The sequence below is a fragment of the Ambystoma mexicanum genome, chromosome 2p, assembly GCF_040938575.1.
Source record: "Ambystoma mexicanum isolate Mex_15411 chromosome 2p, UKY_AmexF1_1, whole genome shotgun sequence".
Taxonomy (NCBI): Eukaryota; Metazoa; Chordata; class Amphibia; order Caudata; family Ambystomatidae; genus Ambystoma; species Ambystoma mexicanum.
The window spans coordinates 105725723-105745387 of record NC_090923.1 but is presented as its reverse complement, the minus strand read 5'-3'; the positions used below and the strand labels follow the sequence as shown (position 1 = coordinate 105745387).

At 48.3% G+C, this 19665-nt stretch overlaps 1 protein-coding gene across 1 annotated transcript in view; it reads right to left on the bottom strand.

The window, feature by feature from the left end:
- The window catches only part of COPG1 (COPI coat complex subunit gamma 1), a 569339-nt gene that overhangs the window by 445061 nt on the left and 104613 nt on the right, over positions 1-19665 (bottom strand). Inside the window, exons 8-9 of the mRNA XM_069643344.1 lie at positions 14448-14534; positions 13158-13315 (exon numbers count right to left, since the gene is read on the bottom strand). Of these exons, the coding sequence (XP_069499445.1) occupies positions 13158-13315; positions 14448-14534 (245 nt within the window). The remainder of the gene's footprint in view (positions 1-13157; positions 13316-14447; positions 14535-19665) is intronic.

Genomic DNA, 19665 nt, shown 5'->3' with positions numbered 1-19665 from the left:
GGAGACATTGAGTTTCTGGGGGGAAGGTAAGAAATGGGAGAATGCCTCTGAGGAGTGCAGCTGAAAGTCGGCCTTCCTGGAAAGGTCTGCGATGTGAGGAGAGAGAGAGGAGTCGAAGATGACGAAGATTTGTAGCCTCACAAGAGGGTGTGGGGAGGGGACCCATGGTGGGCGGCCAGAGAGTAGGAGGGGAAGGAGGGAATAGGGGGTCCCAATAAGAAGGATCTCAGTCTTACTGCCATTATGGCAGAGATTGTTGGCAGTGCACCATGCCTGAATAGTAGTCAGTCAGGAATGAGAGAAGAAGAGGAGGCAGTGGAGGGAAACCTTTTCCCCACTTGCACTTCCTTTTACTCTGGGGTATGAAACCTTTTTGACCACTTTTTAGTATTTCTATTTGGAGTCCTGCTTTCCTCCAACTTTCTGGCATCTACATTTTATTAAAGCAGCACAGCACACCTTCTGTGAAGTTTTGCTAGGAGCTCCTAGAGCTCCATTTCTTTATTTTCCTGACTAGCTCCTAAAGTTAGCAGAGGAAGGGGATACTTGTTTATCCCTTATGTGCTTTATTCTTCGAGATCAGCACACCCCCACCTTAAATGGAGTGCTTAGGGGAGACTCTGAGCCAGCGGAAGAGTGTTCCACAACTTAGGACCAGCTACCCGAAAAAGAACACCCTCCACAGCTTTCTAATCGATAGCGTGGAACCACATGAAGAGACAGGGAAGCTAATTGCAACGATCTGGCAGGGCAATAAGGTGTCAATTTGTCCTGCAGAGCCCTGCATCCGCTACCCTGCAAAGCCAGATGGATAAGGCCCAATCGCTTAAATTATATGCGGGCCACAACTGAGAACCAATGTAGTTGACGTCGGGCAGAAGATTCTGGCCTACCATAAGTAATGGCCATGACCAGCCGCACTGCTGCATTGTGAAGTACTTGCAACTGATTAGGTATGTAAGCTGGCTGAGAAAGCAGTGTGGCATTACAATAATCAAGAAAGCCATTCAACATGGCAGAGATGACCTGGGCAGGGAATTCATCAGGAATATAGAGCAGAATTTTCTGCTCCTTTTTCAACTTGCAAAAACGGCGCTACAGATGGCACGAACTTGAGTTTCCATAGACAGGGAGGTGGAGATTTTCACCAAGATTTTGTACAGTCTTGACCGGTATAGGAAAAGGGCTATAGTTCCAATGGCTAATGGTCCAATGTCCAGCTCGAAGAAAAAGAGGAGGGGCCTACCACTAGCACCTTTTTTTCCTGTTCAATTTGAGCCAATTTAGGCTCATCCAACTCCTCACGGCAGCAAGACAGATTTTTAAATGGACAGCCGAGGTCGCATGTTCCAGATATAAATCGGAAAATAATTTGATTATCATCAGCGTAAAGGAAAAAACGAAAACCAAAAGAATGGTGCATGGGACATGATTGGTGGACTCAGCCAGAGTTCCTGGATGGATTCCGAGGTCCTGGAGCTGAAACTCTGAGTCGACCACTGAAACACAAGAATCCGAAGAAGGACGAAGCAAGATGCCAGCAACTTCCAACGACCGCCAGAGCCTGTTGAGTAACCGCTGCTGTGCAGACCTCCTCCTTCTAAGCGACAGAGAAGATCTCAAGAGGACAGCTTCCTCCTATGGACTGGTGGGTCGAACCAGTTCCAAGACGATCTACAATTTGCACCATCCCTGGAAGAGCTGCAACCTCCACGGCCTGCAAACTCCCAATACCTGGGAACCTGTGCTGCTTTGTGAATCGTCTCCCAAAGTGTGGTTTCGCCTGCAACTTCGAGGGCATCCTCCTAGACCTGCATCAACTGCATGAGAGCTGTCGCCAGATCCACCGAAGTCCTCTTCTCCTGTCGCCAAGATTGTGAAACCTGTGACAGGGTTTGTCGCCTCACCGCTGCAACCGTCCTGCTACAATTGCTTCTTTTTTCAAAGTTACTGCCTCACTCCTGGTACAACTTATCTGGAGTCAGCTTGCTTGATTCGAGGACTCTGGGGGCTGCGGATAGCTTGTATATTGCACCCTCCCAGGGCCCCATAGAGTTACATTGGGATGGACAACCCATTATGATCTTGCAGTAAAACCGCATGCCCTTGGATACTGGTCCTTTGGGCAATCTGTCAGTGGGTCACCCTAACCACCTTGAGCTTCTTGTTAACCAGATTTTTCACTTACTTGCAACTGTAGTGAATCCTGAACCTCTTAGAATACTTTGCCTGCCCACCTTTTTTCTGACTAATCCATGGTCACTGTTGGTCCAGTGAACCCTCAGAACTGCGAGTGACTCCTACCAGATACAGTTGGACTCTTAAGACAGGCTTGGGTCAAAGTTACAAAAGTTAGTAAGAGTTTTAAAAGTTTGCACACATGTTTCAAGTTGGTTGACTAAGTGATGTGTTATCCTAAAAGATATTCTGAACATACTCACCTGTATAAACCTATGGTTTATCTACTCTAAGAATATTGCAAGTGATATTATACTGTGAATACATGTTTTTCTACTTGCTTGAACTTAAGTACAACAGTGTGTTAGGGAGATTTATCATAGTTATGCTTCATCCCCTCCACGTATGCTGGACTTCTGGACCTTTTTCTTTAATCATCAATGAGTGGAGCCTTTTTCCACTCATTCATTCTTATGGGCTCGGTCTTTTGGAACGGTTTCCTTTGTATTTTACTGTCCTATGGAGTGTATTTTTCCTCCATACCTCTTAAAGGCATCTTATGTTACTATTGCAGCACACAGCTCCTTATGGGCAGTGTTGATGGGGACCCTTAGGATCTCCTTTGAGATTATTTTCTTTATCCTCAAGTAACTACAGTTCTTAAGGCTAGATACTTAGTATCTCTCCTAAAACTTTATAGTCTGAGAGAATGGCAGACACCACCTTCTGTGGAGGGCAGAGGGGATACTTAATATCCCCCTTCTCTCTGCTCCTGTGACTTATGTCACAGACAATCTATTAGTTATGGCTGGTGGCAGTCGACGTGTCCTACCAACTATTGTGTGATTTTTCTACCGCAGACTATGTCCATAGCCTCGATGGTGCACAATAGAGGCATCAGAGTACCAGCTCAGGGGCGTGTGTGTGCGTGTGCGTGTGTGTGTGCGTGTTTTTTTTGCCTTTGGCGGGAACCGTTGGGTGTCCCCGGCTAGGCTCCAGAGTGTCTGGGCAGGCAGGAAGTAGGGGAGGAATTTTCTCCACCCTGTCCTTTGTCTGCCAGAGTCCTCGATTAGGGCCTGCTCCCATGGGTGGTCTGGCTGTCCTGATGAACAGCCACACACCCTTTCTGTAAACTGCTGAGGAAGATTGCAGAGGAGCGAGTGCTGGAACTGTATAAAAGGTGAGGCTCCTGGAGTGAAAAGCAAGTCGACCATTGGAAGCTGAAGTAACCAAACAAGGAGACGACCAGAGACGCCTGCAGACCCGTTGCAACACAGTGAAGCGACCACTGCTGTCCTGACCCCTTTTTCCGTGCGACAGTTGAACTCCGAAGAGGATGACTCCTTCCCTTTGACTGGTGGGAACAAACAGTCCCCCCCACATACTCTGTTTTGAGCCATCTTCCGAGGTCCTGTGAGTTTCCAGAGCTGAGAAACCACAATACCAGAAGACCTGCTGCCCATTCCAAGTACATCATTGTGGAAAAGCCATACTAGTTCAAATCTTTGCTGAGTCCTCAAGGACAATCCAGAGATCCGATCCAACTCGCCCAAACCCCCTCTGTAGAGTGTGGAACTGTGAGAAGCAAAGAGGATTGACAGGGCAAATCGCCTCATTTTTGGTGCTGCAGAAAAGGTGCCAAATCCACAGAGTGACCCGAGAAGGAACAAGTTACTTACCTGTAACTGTTGTTCTCCAGCATGGGTCTGGCATGGATTCACATGCTCATGAATATTCCCCGTCGTCGGGCTGGGAATCCTCGGTAAAGAAAAATTCCGTATCAGTTTCGTTTCTGATCTGTCTTTCTTAGTAGTAACCAATCACTGGTCTCTGAGTCATACTGCCCCGAGCCAATGACTGCCCTCTCCCTAAGCCCCTCCCCTGGCAGCCATGCTCAGATTTGGTAGCACGTAAAGGGGCAGTATGACCAAGTGAAGAGCCGCAGAGGGGAAGGAGGGAGGGTTCGCATGTGAATCCATGCCAGACCCATGCTGGAGAACAACAGTTACAGGTAAGTAACTTGTTCCTTCTCCAGCATGGGGTCTGACATGGATTCACATGCTCATGAATATAAGAATACATAGCAGTACACACATGCACAACCACGGGAGGTGGCAAAAGGCTCAACATTAAGCATTACATAAACTCAACATTAAGCAACTCTTACCTCCTCACCAGGCCCACCTTCAGGCGACAGGTTGTCGCAGCACTGCTTGGCTGACTCTGGACTCCTCCCTGGAATCCCGGTCGACGCAGTAGAATCTCATGAAGGTGTGCGTCGACCTCCACATAGCAGCCCTGCAGATTCCCAGCAGGGGCACACCAGACAAGAACGCCGTAGTAGCAGCGATCGCTCTGGTCGAATGGGCTCTCGGATGGCCGGGCAACGGTCGGTTGGCCAACCGATGACAGTGCATGATGCAGCCGGAGAGCCATCTGGAAATGGAAGCCTTCGAGAGAGCCTTCCCTTGGTTCACAGGTCCAAAGTTCACAAACAGCTGTGATGTCTTCCGAGAACTCTTTGTTCGGTCCACGAAGAACTTAAGCACTCTAGCTACATCCAGCGAGTGCAAAATCCTCTCGGCCGCCGACGAAGGCATTGGAAAGAAAACTGGCAACACCAAGGGCTTGTTAAGATGGAAGCCTGACGGCACCTTGGGCATGAAAGAGGTGTGCGTCCTCAGCACCACCCTCGTATCGTGAAAAGTCAAGTATGGAGGCTTGCAGAATAGGGCCTGAATCTCTCCCACGCGTCGTGTGGAGGTGATGGCCACAAGGAACGCCGTCTTCCACGACAGGAACTCCAACGGAGCCGAATGCAAAGGCTCGAATGGCGGCCCCATGAGCCTGGTCAGCACCACGTTGAGCTCCCACGCCGGGGCTGGAGCCTTCACCGACGGGAACGATCGGAACAGTCCCTTCATAAATTCCTTCACCAGTCGATGAGACCACAAGGACGGCCGTCCTGCAGTTCTGGTATATCGGGAGATTGCTGCCAGATGCATCTTGATGGAAGCGTGAGCCAGTCCAGCTTTGGCCAGCGACAGTAGGTATGGTAGCACTTGAGGTGCCGTAATCCGCAGAGGGTTGATCTTCTGTGCACGGCACCAGACAGAGAACCTTTTCCACTTATGTCCGTAGCACTTGAGAGTTGAGGACGCCCTGGCCTTTGCAAGAACCTCTCTGCAGTCAGCCGGGATATCGTACCCTCCACACTCTAGGGCTGCAGGAGCCAGGCCTGCAAGTTCAGCAACTCCGGGTTGTGATGAAGAATGGCGCCTCCCTCTCTGGAGAGAAGATCTGCGTCCGTCGGCAGCTTGACTGGTGGGGACGCCGAGAGGTCCAGAAGGTCCGGGAACCAGATCGGTCTAGGCCACGCCGGTGCGACGAGGATCATCCTGCATTGGGACCTCTTGAGCTGGCTGATGAGTCGAAGCAGCAGCGGCAACGGAGGACACGCATACAGAACAGGCCATCCCAGGGGAACGAGAAAGCATCGCCCATGCTCCTCGGCTGGGGAAACTTGCTGGCGAGCATCTGGCACTTGGAGTTCATCGCCGTTGCGAACAGGTCGATCTGTGGTTTGCCCCATCGATGGAAGAGCCGATCCACTTGATCCTGGCGTAGTTCCCACTTGTGGCACGAACGCAGCTCCCTGCTGAGTGAGTCGGCGATGGTGTTTTTTATTCCTGCCAGATGGAAGGGAACCAGAAACATCACCTGGGTGACGGCCCGGGGCACAAATCCTGGGCCTCCTTGGATAGGGCTGGGGATCTGGTGCCTCCCTGCTTCCGGATGTAGAACATCGTGGTGGTGTTGTCGGTGAACATCCTCACGACCTTGTCCTTGAGGGACGGGAGGAACGATTGAGCGCCCAGAACACGGCGCAGAGCTCCAAGATGTTGATGTGGAGGGACTTCTCCGGGAGCCAAAGGCCTCTTGCGGGGAGATCTCTGGTGTGCGCACCCCATCCCTCCAGGGGGGCGTCCCTCGTCACCGTCTCCTGGGGTCTGGAAGTCTGTGCCCGCTGTGAGGTGTGCACGCATATCGCTCGACGGAAAACCTCGCAGAGAGGGATCTTGTCTTCGAAGCTGCCCGCCGCTTGCATCCAGCGGGCGTCGAGGAACTCCTGTAGAGGACGCATCCGTAGCCTGCACAGGCGCACTAGATAGATGCATGAGGACATCATTCCGAGAAGGGACTTGATGGATCTCACCCTGGCCACGTCCGTGGCTAGCAGGCGCTGCACCTTGCCTAAGATGGCCTTCGTCCTTTCCTCTGATGGAGACGCCAATCGTTCCACTGTATCGAGCTTCGCTCCCAGAACCAGTGCCAACTGCGATGGAACCAAATGGGATTTCGGGTAGTTAATGGAGAAACCCAGCTCGTGAGTAAGCGGACGGTCTTCGCCGTGTGCTCGATGGTGAGTTCTCTTGTCCTTGCACGGATGAGCCAATCGTCCCGGTAGGGGTATACGTGGATCCCCTGCAGGCGCAGCCGCGCCGCCACTGGTGCTAGGCACTTTGTGAACACCCTGGGTGCCGACTTCAATCCGAATGGCAGAGCTCTGAATTGGTAGTGGCGTCCTTGGACTATGAATCTGAGGAACCTTCGGTGTCCTTTTAGGATGGGGATGTTGAAGTAATCATCCTCCAAGTCCAACAACGATAGCAAGTCGCCCTGCTCAAGCTGTCCCAGCACGTGCTGGAGAGTGACCATCCTGAACTTCTGTGCCTTGATGTATGTGTTCAACCGGCGTAGGTCCAGGATGGGGTGCCAACCGCCTGTCTTCTTTCTGACGAGCAAGTATCTTGAGTATACTCCAGAGCCCCGGAGCCTCTTGGGGATGAGATCGATGGCACCTTTCTGGAGCAGAGCCTTTACCTCCAACAGCAGTTGAGGGACGTGATTTTCCTTCCTGGTCACAGGAGGAATGCAGGGGCACTTCTTTTGGAATTCGAAAGTGTGGCCAGGGCATCCAGCACCCAACGGTCGGTGGAGATGGACTGTCACACACTGATAAACTTCGGCAGCCGGCCTCCCACCGGGGTGCATCGGTGGGGGCCCGACGCTACGGTCGGTTCAATCTTGCTTGGAGGCGGCCCTGCCGGCTTGGCCTCCTTGGCGACGACGTTGAGATCCTCCTTGCTTGCCGCAACCTCTGTAATCCTTCTGGGACGATGAGCGGTCCGCCTGGTGGTACGTGGAGGAGCCACCGCCTGATCCCTTGGAGGCCCCCTGTTTGCCTCCGGCGCTCCGAAAGGGCCGTCGTTGCTGAAGGACTCCCAGGGCTCGGGCCGTCTCTGTGTCGGCCTTGATGGCCTGCAGCGACTCATCCACTGTTTTCCCAAACAGGTTGTTGCCGTCGAACGGCATGTCCAAAACCCTGGTCTGCACGTCCCGACGGAAGTCTGTCGCCTTGAGCCAGCCTCATTGTTGAAGGCAAACACAGTTGCCTAACTGCCGAAACCCGGTGTCTGCAATGTCCGTTGCCACCGTTATGGCGTGGTCCGACGCCACCTTACCTTCCTGCAGAATCTCCAGGGCCTCCGCCCTCTTGTAGGAAGTCCAGTAGGGGGGCTATCTTGTACCATAGATCCCTGTCATAACGGGCCACAATTGCTAAGGCATTGGCCGCCTTAATTGTCGTTGCCGCCAACGAGATGACCCGTCGCCCCATGGCGTCCAATTTCTTACCCTCGCCGTCAGGAGGGGAAGTAGAGGTTGAGGCGGTCACCCCTGCCGCCTTCTTCTTGGTTGCCGCTGAGACGACCGAATCTGGCGTAGGTTGAGCCCTGAGACACAAAGGGGCAGCGTCACAGACCTGGTACTTCTTCTCGTACCTGTCCCTCTTGGCAGGTGTCGTGGACGGGTTCTTCAGGATCGCAAGTCCCTCGTCCCAGATATCGTCGAGTAACGGTACCGCGAGGACCGTCTTTCTCTTGGCCTCTCACCGTTGGTAGAGGAAACCCTCCTTCTGTTCCTCGGGGCAGAGCTGGAAGAGCTCGGATGCCCTGGCGATCATGTCGTGAAAGGAGCCAATTTCGTCGGGCGGGGAAGCCCGAGGGAGGGGTGATGGAAGGTCCGTCCCGTCGTCACCACCGTCGTCGTCGTCATCCTTCCCCGTCGTCGTATCCGTCGCCGTGTCATCCCTGGGGTCCGGTGTGGGGGATGAGGGCTCCACGGGTCGTGTGGGCATGAAGGGCGGGGAGGGGTGAACTCTCCTCCGCTTGTTCAGAGGGCTTCTCGACGGGCCCGGTTCTGGATCGTCCGCCGGGGTTCGTGGTAATCTCGTCCTTATCTCCATGCATAAGGTTTGGATTGCCATCAGAATGGCCGCCGAGTTGTCCTGAGGCTCGGGCAATGGCTGCGACGGGAGGGATGGCTGCTCCTCCACTGGGGCCTCATCGGCGCCACCGTCGCTTTCTTCGACCACCTCTTTTGAATCCGTCCCGTGGGATCGTACCTTCTCGAACCTCTCGTGGAGGTTCTTCGCGGTTTCCACCAATTCCTCCTCAGAGGCTGAATCCGTGTCAGTGACGGCCACCCCTGCCTCTCTTTTTCCACCGGGGTCTTCACGGGGGTCTTGTCGATGGGCTGGAAAGAGGATTCCCTCCGCGGTGGCAGGGAAACTCTGGGCCCCGAGATAGCCTCCACTGGTGTAGCCTCCCCAGGCTTCGCCAGGGCCGCCGCGACTCCCTCGATAGTGGCCTTAGCCGGGTGAATCAAGGCCTTCGCCACCTTTGGCACGCTTGAGGCCTTCACCTTGGGGAGAGGGTCACAGCCTCGCTCCCCCTCGGCCGAATCCTTCAGGATCGACCGGGGCTTCTCCAGAAGCTTATCCGTGTTCTCGGATTTCCTCTTCCCCGAACCGGAGCGTTGGCTCGTGGTCGATGGTGCCAGGGAAGGCACGCCCTGCCTGGCAGCCAAAGAGCCCGACCGTTCGGCGCTCCCGGTGCCCGCGGACTTGCGGTGCTTAGCCTTCTGTTGGGGCCCCCGACGCCGGGGTGCCCTCACAGGACTTAGAAGACCGCTCTGACCTTTTCTTCTTCTCACCTGCTGGGCCCTTCTCCAGCCAGCTGGCGAGGTGGGAACGATGATCCTTTATGGTCCGTTCCGATAGGTTCTTGCAGAACGCACAGTCCTTCTCCACGTGCGTCTTGTCCTCATGAAGGCAGTAGAGACATCTCGAAAGCTCGTCCTCCTTGAAAACGTTCTGTAACCCGCATCCAGGTGTTACACTTCAGACTTCCCCGCGGGCATCCTTGCAGAATACAACTTCTTTACAGGCTCCTCTAGGGTCCAGGTACAAGCTACCATGGCGTCTGTACGAACGTCGACGCACTCCAGGTCAACTGACACGTCTTGTATGTGGAAGACGTACAGCAAGCCACGCCCCTCTTACGACTATAAAACCACCGTCTTCCAAGGGGCTCGTTGCTGCTAATTAGCGTTACCAGCTACACGCGGTTTCATCCATTTGCTCTTCGTGTCTCCTTACACGAATCCTTATCTGAACTCCTGGTTTTGACCTTTTGCCCGACTTTTGGATTGCCTCGTCTCCTCCCTTATTCTTGTCGTGATCGTCTGGTTGTTGGACTCGGAACGCTACTGGATACGGCTCTCTTCTGTGTCTTGCGGTTCTTTCCTGGTTGCCGCTCTGCACATCATTTTGCTGTCTACATCAGGATCATCTCTACAGCTACTCAACTATACTCGTGTACTCAGGTACATACCTACTGTCTTCCATGGATTTTGTCTTCTGTTGGATTCTGGGACATTGAGTGACTTTCCTGTGAGATTGCTCTTTAGTGCATGAACGCTCTCCTGATCTGCACCAACCCAGCACTAGTGCGTCCCTCGTGCCGTTCGGGGTTACTTACCTATACTAACTTCCCTGTTTGTTATTTTCTCCTGTCGTTGTCTTCAGAATCCTGGACTCCTCTTACTCCATTTATCTTTACTCAGGTCAGTTGTTATCAATTCTAGAACTATAGTGGGAACCGAATTGTGGGGTTTGACAAACTGTGGACCTGTAGGCGCTGGTGGGATTCGATGGTCCGGTATTTGTTAGTATGGAAGCTTTGTCAGGTAATGGATGAGTCAGGTTTGTTTAGTGTTAGACAAGTGGTTAGTTTTATTTCTTTAGTTATTCAGCACTAATGAAATACAATCTTAGACGTAGAGGTGCCAGTTTTAACATATTTACACTTTACACAGCCGACGCGCGTTTCAACCTTAGTCTTTTTCAAGGCCAATTGAGTTTTTTTCCCATGAGCTTCAAGAAAGGTGAACTGGTCCTACCCAGTAAGGTGCCAGTGGGCCGGATAGCTGTTTCTGAGCCGATTGGCAGACATGTGTTCCAATCATTTCAACTGTTCCGGAACACATGTCTGCCAACCGGCTCAGAAACAGCTATCCAGATTTTCCCTACCTTGCCATTTTCTCTGATCCAGAATGCGTCAGTCCTTTTTTTGGACCTGCCTAGTATTCATAATAAAACTGGCCTTTACTCCATTTGTTGGTTCCCACCAATCCTTGTCATTACTGTTCATGACAATACTTTATAAGCCTTCACCCAACATACATTTCAATCGTTTCTGCTTCGCACATCCCTTCAGTTTTCTGGTTTCTTCTACTCACTTCAGATGTAGGTGCTTTAATTGTCCTGCCTACTTCATGCTGGAATTACTTCCTACATTTTTTTTACTATCTTCCCTTCTCTAATAATGGAGATGTAGGCAATCCTCATACCATCAAGTGAAAGAATGGATGGATGTACGAAAAAAATATAGACTTTATTATGTGCCAGTTCTGAGAAACCTGAAGGTGCCTTACTTACTAGTCCCAGGGGATCTGCCATCCAGGTGGCCAGCGCATGGCCATAGCTACTGGATCTAGTTCCTAGGGGTGGACCAGGGCCCTCGAGGAGTGGAAGCAGGACACTGCTGGGTGAGATCCGGTATCCCCCTTCTTATACGTTTTCCCCATCCTACCCCATAGGATACTCAAACACTCTACCTGCCCCCTTTCCAACACAAACACTTCACACAACGCAAAAGACGACGACAAACAGCAAAGCCATTTACCCGACATGTTCCAACGCCAGGGTCGGGCAACTGACCAAAATCACACACACCTGACAGCCATTTCTCTTCCCAGCAGGGATAAAATATGGAGCACAAGAGCACAATACGAGCAAGGCAGACCTCACGACGAGAGAGCTAAGTCAGCCCAGCAGTTCAAGAGGAGGAGAAAAAGACAGCGCAAACCAAGAGGGTGATGAGGAGAGAAGTGACCTTGCCCTTTCCGAGCCAGACCTGTAAAACCAACACAGACCACAAACCATAGCCAGTGTGTGGTGCAGCAGATGTCACCGGTACACAGGGCCCTCCTCTGCTGATAACCAAGTAAAGGGGAGACGCGTACGCTGTGGTACCGGCCTTGACTCCAGAGCCAAGGAAAAGAAGAGGTTCATCACAGCCGGGGAGTCGAAGGGAGAGCTGATAAGAAACCAAACGGTGTTTGAACAAAAGTAGCAATACAGCTAATTGAAGAAAGTACAAAGAACTGTTTGTTAAAATATGAGTGGGGAAACCAGTACAGAGGAGTCAAACACCATTTGGGTGTTAATTTGAGAAGATTCTGGCCGATTACCCTAAAATTGAAACTACCATTACCAGAAGACCTTGGGAAAGGCACGAGAAGATGGTCAAAGTGGCCATACGGGGGGGGGGGGGGGGCGGTCTAGTAAAATCTGCCGTACAGTCGAAAGTCTTTGACCGACAAATGAAGATAAAGCTAAGGGAAGCGAATCCCGCATCATAAGAACTGTGTGAATTACAAAAGTTGGCAAGAGTAAACCCAACAGAGGAATGCCGATGAAAAGGGGGCACAGTCTGAAGTCCCAATGTACAGTGTTGACAAGAGTGAACCCGACAGAGGGATGTCCAGAGTGGACGGTATAAAAAGACATTAAGATTTGTGAATGGCACAGAGAAGATTGTGTTAAAAGCCATTGTGAACCCAACTGAGGGAGGCTGACATTCGAGAGGGGTCTGAGCTCAGAAGAGGGGGACCTAGGGTGAAGAAGCATCACTATGTAAACAAGTAGAAAATAAACTTTTGTTATTTTGAATATATCAGGCCCTCGAAGCAAGAGAGTGAAACACGAAGGACCTGACATCATAAAGAACTTTTTAGGGATCTGAGCCCGGAAGAGGGAGATCCAGGGGTGAAAGGCATCACCCAACATGTAAGCAAAAAGGAACTTTTGTTTACTATTTTGGACATATCATATCCTCAGAGGCGAGAGACTGGTTGTATAAAAGAAACTTAACCACCGAAGACCCATAGTTGAGAGCGAAACTGTTTGCTCGTGTTGGGAAAGCTCAAGCGTGTGCTGTGCTCCGGAATCCTACTTTGTCCCTTGCTCAAACCTTGGGGACGGGAGAACCAGACTAACGCATCCTGACTTATTAGTTATGAACACTTCTTTCTTTCCTTTGAACCCTATTTCACACTCTTTGTTTGTATTTAGCGTAAGGCTTGGCAATAGATTTTTCTTAGTATAGGCCTTTTATTTTACATGGCGCCACTAGGACCGCCTTCTTTATCATTTGATGGTTGTAGCTTGCTCCCATTTTAAATTTAGGTTTAGATTAGGCATTTTTCCAACCCGCATACAGTTTTATAAACACCCTTGAACTGTGGTCACATGTGTCTGTCTTTACTGTTGCCACCATGAGTTCATTACACAGTGATCATCATACCATCAAAATCTGCCTTCTAATCATACATTGGTCTCTACATGCACAATGGGAATTCCTCATCACCTACAATGATCTACTATCAATGTTTATTATTTTTGTCACTATTTAAGTAATAGTAACAAGTGTTACTCGTTTCAACAAAACACACTTTGAAAAATAAAACGATTTCAATCCAAAGCATTTCATGGTGAAGTAGGCAAGCCCTACCTTCCATCCTCTTCCTCAAGCTGTTTGCTGGCAACTCGGATCATCATACAATAGGCAAATGGTGACTTTAGTCCATGACGTGTAAATTTGCTGATCATTTTGTTAACAGCCAGTCGGTCATTCTTCCGGACATGGTAAAGCAATCCAAGAGCATGATACTGCAATTATTAAACAGGACAATGTAAAACAAGCTTAGCAGGTATACTGCAAATACAAAATAGACTATCAATGATTTACCAGCAAATGACCAGCTATGATTTGGTGCACGCAGGAAACCTGAATGTCGCATATGTTTGTCAAGATGTTGAATTGCTTATCTTATTTGAAAATGGATAATTATCCAATTAAATATAGTCATTGGTTTGCAGTATGCAATTAAAGAGAGGGCGACAATACATATTCTCTCTGCCCTTTAATTACTCACAGATCTCAAAGTACAGAATCGGTTCTTACAGTGGAAGTAGTGTGAAGGCTACAAAATCCATCAATGTCCAGATGGATGAATGATTACAATGTTGGTCTCTGGAGATAAAATTAGTTTTTAATGGAGTTTCATGTATGTCTCAATTTTAACAGAGAAAGGCACCCCGAACTTCATCAAGTGCACTGTCACTTGCTGCAGGTGTAATCTGATAACTGATTAATGTTTTGTTCATAAATACTCATGAAGTCCCAATTTGAATTCCGGTGTCAATCGAGGTAATATACAACAAGTCAATCGTACTCTTTCGCATCTTTAGATGCTTTGTCAATTTGCCTTCATAAAATACTTCAGGATGCAGGTCTTTGGGTCACATGTAATACAGTTGAGGATTAGAATATGCCAGAGCAAGCAATTAATGCTATTTAACCTCCCGTCAGCAGTGAAAGCACTGCAGCTTTCAGCCTTCTTGTTCAATTTGATCAACTATCTTTTACTTGGTTATGGTAAACATCCAATAGATAAATTAACAATATAAAGATAATGGGCTAGCAATATTTGTAGGCTTATCCTTCATTACTGAGTGTTCAAAGTAACAAGTCTAGGAGTAGCTCATATGATTTGTTTTCAACCCAATAACAAGGACTCAGAATAGCCTCCTTCAGCTTTAGGTTTTGAATCTGAATCTGGGAACGCAGCACACGAGCTGCAGTCTCAAATTCATATGCAATACATGAATGCAGCAAACAGGATGATGGATGAATACATCCAGGTGAATAATCCCCTGCTACAGGTGGTATGAAATCAGTAGAAATTATTCCAATGATTAAGACAAAACGTTGTGCTTCAGAGCTTTGTAATCAACTCACCTGCACCATCATATTGTCACTTGACCCAGCTTCTTGCGCTTCATTAACCCAGCGCTTCACAACATCAAAGCTGGTTTTCAGCAGGTGCTGTAGGACAAAAAGCAGGAGTAAGCGTTAGTGTGCACCATCTTCAGACTACTCCAATAAGATGCTGAAGAAATCTATGTTTTGAGTTGCGTAGTGGCAGCAAAACCATGAGACACTGAAATCCTAACAAAGTCATGGTTTTAATTTAACAAGCATATTTTAGATAAGTCATATTTTTTGTTCCACCAAATCTTTATTAGCACATTTGCATACACAATTTCACCAACATAGAATTTGCATACCGTATCACAAATGGACTTATCACCAATCGATAATTTCAATGATAACTGCTTCCCTCCCCATCTCCCATCTACTACTCCGCTCTAGTCTAGGGGCTCCAGTTTCCACATGTCCCCCTCCCACCCACCAAGACTTAGTCTTCATCCTCTGGCAGTATACCAAGTATATGCAGTCTCTTCGGGATATATAAGCGTGCATAGTCTTTAAGTGCAGAGTTAAGAAAGGGTGACCAAACTTTACCGAACCCCCCCCCCATGGTGCCTCGTACAATTGCCGTAATTTCTTCCACACCGACAGTGGCCCAGACTGCGTAGTCCCATTGTATTGTTATTGTTATTTGGCATTTATATAGCGCTCTATATATCATTGGTATGATCTCAGTGCGCTTGTGGATTGAACACCCTAGGGCACCGTAGTCCAGGTCAGTCAGAGAGTAGGGTGGTATAGGTTGCTTGGGTGCACTCAGTAGGTGTGCAGCTAGTGTGAATTGCCTGATGGTAGCTGCATCCTAATATTAGCTGCGGTGGTAGTGAGAGATCAGTTGAATGTGTGCAGTCAGGTGGTTGGTTTCAGAGACTGCATTCTGGCAGCATTAGGCCTGTGTAGGACGTATAAGTGTGCAGCTAGGCCGATTTCTTTGTGCGGTATAGCTGCGTTCTAGCAGGATGTTGAGATGTATATAGAGTATTGTTCGTATGCGAGCAACTAGGCCGAAATTGATCGAGTGGTATAGCTGCGCTCGATTGTGTGTTGGTGTAAAGTAGAGAGTGATCCTAGTGGTAGGAGAAGTGAGTGTCTGGAGTGGATGGTTTATTCTTACAAGCCCATTGTTTCAGGATTACATTCTGGATGTGGATAGTTGGTAGCGGTCATCCTCTTGTTTCTTTGCAGTGACAATATATCCAATCTTTCATGTACATCCTCCCAAGCTCTTTTGCAAGCTACGTATTCAAGGTGGAATCCAGACACCAGGTTGTATCCTGCTCCGACAATTTGAACTCACTGAGGCAGAAAGGCAGCAGCCAGGACCTTAAATGGAAACATCTTTTTATCCAATCAACTCACTGATGGGGCAAAGTTAACCAATTATGTGCTACTAGATTTACAAACTTGTACCTTTTCGCTAGAAGCAGGCTGTACCCTAATGTAATTCTAAAGAATTGCCACAACCAGCCTAACCCATAGCGAGCCTTCTGAGGAGATTTGCACAAGAAACAGATGTCTTTAGGAAATCCTAATACTGAGAGTCGTATGGCTCTCCCAAGGGATACATTTAGGATTCACATCCCTGATGAGGCCATAATGCCAGGATTCAAAGGTGGGGGAACAAAGTTGGAAACCAGTGTGGGAATAAGTGATGACATTGCTAGAAAGTATACATTAAAACGGATGGAATTATGACTATATGGATATGCTGCCCTATATTTCAAATGCACTAACTGAACTTAGGCTACACAAGTTTGCTAGGAGAAAATGTTTTGAAAGCTAGCACCTCTATTTTCCCAGCCTCAGTTACCCGATAGATGGTGGGTCTTTTTGCTTCCATCTTTTCACTATTCAGCGTCTAGCACTCATTAACAGGTTCGCACACAGTATTCCTGCACGCCCTCCCACCCGACTGTCCCCTTCTTTTGAAATCTTCCAGATCACCAGAGCCCCATCCAACTCTAGGTCAAACACTAGCACCCCGCCCACCTTTGATTTCACCTCTTGACAAAAGTGCTTGAGCTGCGGCATCCCCACCAGATATGTTCTGTTGTTCCCTCCACTCGCAGTCCCACCAACACAATGAAAAGTGTGAAGTTTACATCTTATGGAGCTTCTCCGGAGTGTAATGCCACCTATGAAGCAACTTGTACTGCTGCCCGTGTACCGAAGTGTATAGCCGTACCATCCTCCAAGAGCCTGCTTCCATTCACTATCCGTAATTGCTTTCCCCAGGCCCGCCTCCCATTTATTCTTCACTTCCATGTGTCCTTGCCCCTCCTCATCTGAGAGGATCCTATAGACGGCCGAGATTAAGCCACTATTATTTTCACTGAAGGATAGTTACTTTTCCCACTCTGTCAAACTCCTCGTGGCCCCTTCCATCTTCGCTGGGCTTCCCATGCAGTGCTTAACCTGCTGGTAAGCGTAGGATTCGTCCTTTCCCAGCCCGTACTCCCTGCAACATTCTTTGAAGGATTTGAGACAAGCCACTTCATAAAGATCCCTCATCTCCCTCACCCCTCCCGCTATCCACTTTTTAAACCTATTGTAGTCCATTCCTAAAGATGGGGGTCCGTGGAGACAGCCACGCATCTAACTGGAACCTCTTGTTCAACCGATCCAATAATCAGTGTATTTTTCGTGATCGGATTCTCCCTAAGCCCTCCCAACTGGTCCTCTTTCCTCATTCAAGGCATTTTCCAGGGATATTCTCCTGCTACTGCCTGCTCCATGATGACCCAGTGTTTCTTGTTGCCCTGCCTCCCCCACTCTATAAGGCTCTCAACTGTGCTGCCTGAAAATACTTCACCACGTTAGGGCAGCCCACCCCGTCCCCATAACCTGTGAATAAGATTTTCCTCCCTATCCAGGGTTTCTTCCCATTCCATATGAAGTCATTATATCCTCCTGGATCCCCCATCATCATCTTCCCTGGGATCGGCAAGGGAATTGCCTGAAAAAGATATAGTAACCGGTGAAGGATGTTCATCATCACAATGGCTATCCTTCCCAGTCATGACATGTATAGTCCCCTCTATTGTGCAAGTTTGGCTTTAATTTGCCATACCAGTGGAATGTAGTTAGCCCCAACTATCTTACTTATGGTTGCCATCATATTCACTTCAAGATATCCAAGACCCCCCCCCATCTAAATGGTATATTACCCGCCAATAGCTCCCTTTCTTCCTTCGCCACTGACAGAGTTAAAATCTTGGACTTTGAGTAGTTCACCTTGAAACAGATACCTCTGAGAAGGACTGTATCTCGTCCATTATCGCCAGGAGCAACGTTTCCTGCCAGGTGACCATAAGCACCACATTGTTGGCGAATAGGCTGATTTTGTGATGCGAGTTCACCCAGCTAACCCCCTGCACCTACCTGCTTCCCCCTCATTCGCAGCGCGATTGGCTCCATTTCTAGCACAAAAAGTAGGGGAGAAAGCGGTCAACCCTGATTGGTTCCGTGTCTAATTAGAAACGGGCCTGTCAAACCCCCATCCACTTTGACCCTAACTTGGGGAGTCAAGTAGTTCTCCTGGACCATCCTCAAAAGGTTTGATCCCACCCCCACCTTGCTCAGTGTCTGGTTCATAAAGCCCCAGTTAAGTCATCATATTTTTAAGAATAATACATCCCTACCAAAGGCAGAAACACATTCTAGAGGTCAAACAATTCAATACAATATTAAAAGGAAGTTGTAAATGTGAACTACGTCAAAACAGTGCAGAGCGAATGAGCAATGTTGACGATTTAAGAAAGGCTCATGACCACAATTTGGAGGCCAGCAAAAGCCAAAATATCTGGATGTGCTTGTGATGTAGATAACATGACACCTGCTAGACGGATAGGTCTGCAGACATTTGTGGGTTAGGCCCTTTAGAGATTTACACCAACTTGGTACAAAAACGTCAATGGTACACAGTACAGCACAGAGACGAGATTGTTAGTTGAGGATGTACAATAACACTCTTATCATAGCAAAGAGAGAGGGTCTGTTTTTCTATGGGCTGATGCGTTATATGGAGGAATGAAAGGGAGGCATAATGCTTGTTTTCCTCCATTTACACTCTGCCCTATTTTAAAGCAGTGATGAAGTGAAGGATGGACATGGCGGAGAGATAAGATCTCTGCTGTACTGACCTCCCCCCGTCTTGCCAGTGTAGCTCGTCGTATGCCTGCATGAGATTATCATGCCAGTGTCCAACTAATAATTTCCTAAGAAATCCACATTGGTTTTTTAAAAAAAAAAAAAAATAATTTATTTAATTGTATTACAATTTTTACAAAAAAGGTTTTTAACCAATTCCATATGTTCCTTATGTTCTTTCCATCTTTGAGCTCATTTATTCACAATTGTTCATTGTTCATCGTGTTTATCTAACATTAGGGAACGGAAAAAGAGCTACCCCTATTGCCCATCTTGTGTTCGACCCACTTGCCAATGTATTCCACCATGTCTCTGAGTTGTAAGAGTCTCTGCTTGCCAACATTTTTGACAGGTGTTGTTCTCTTTATAAGTTGGTGCCTGGGCAAGCCAATAGCAAATGGCGCGAAGTTTCAATTATGTTATTTCCTGCACAAAACCGGCAGTTATTTGTAACTGATTGGTTCCTTCTTGCTTTTACTTAATTTGTCAGAATTTGATTCAGTCTGAAACTCAGGAATAATCTGATTAGTTTTTTATCTGGGAATTTAGCCAAAATGTTTATTACAGTGTTCACTATTGAAGGGATGGTTGGAAGGTCTCTTATAGTCTTGTTCTACTCTGCCAGATCCAAGGTCGCAATCCAGTCAGTTTCCAGCAATTTCTTAGTGGCTTTGTTTGGGTTTGTAGATAATTCTTTGATTGAAATATTTATGTCTATCAGCATCTGCTTATTTTTTGTTGCCCATTTACTCATAACGACGTTCTTTCCACTCTCCATTTTTGCCTTGATCATTTGCCTTATCTTTGTTTTTGGTTCAGTGAGCGTTTTCCTGAAAAGCATCAGCCTATTTCTCGCCGCCATTGCCATTAATGATGATAAACACAGTTCTCTCCGGATTAGTGTTATAGATGTGGTTTTTGATAGGCCAAGAATATTCCTCCAAAAATAGCTCTCTATTTTAACCCAAATATGTTCTGGGAGTTGTGACAGGGCATCGATTCCATATAGTAAGCTTGTTGACCTTCGATTTGTAAA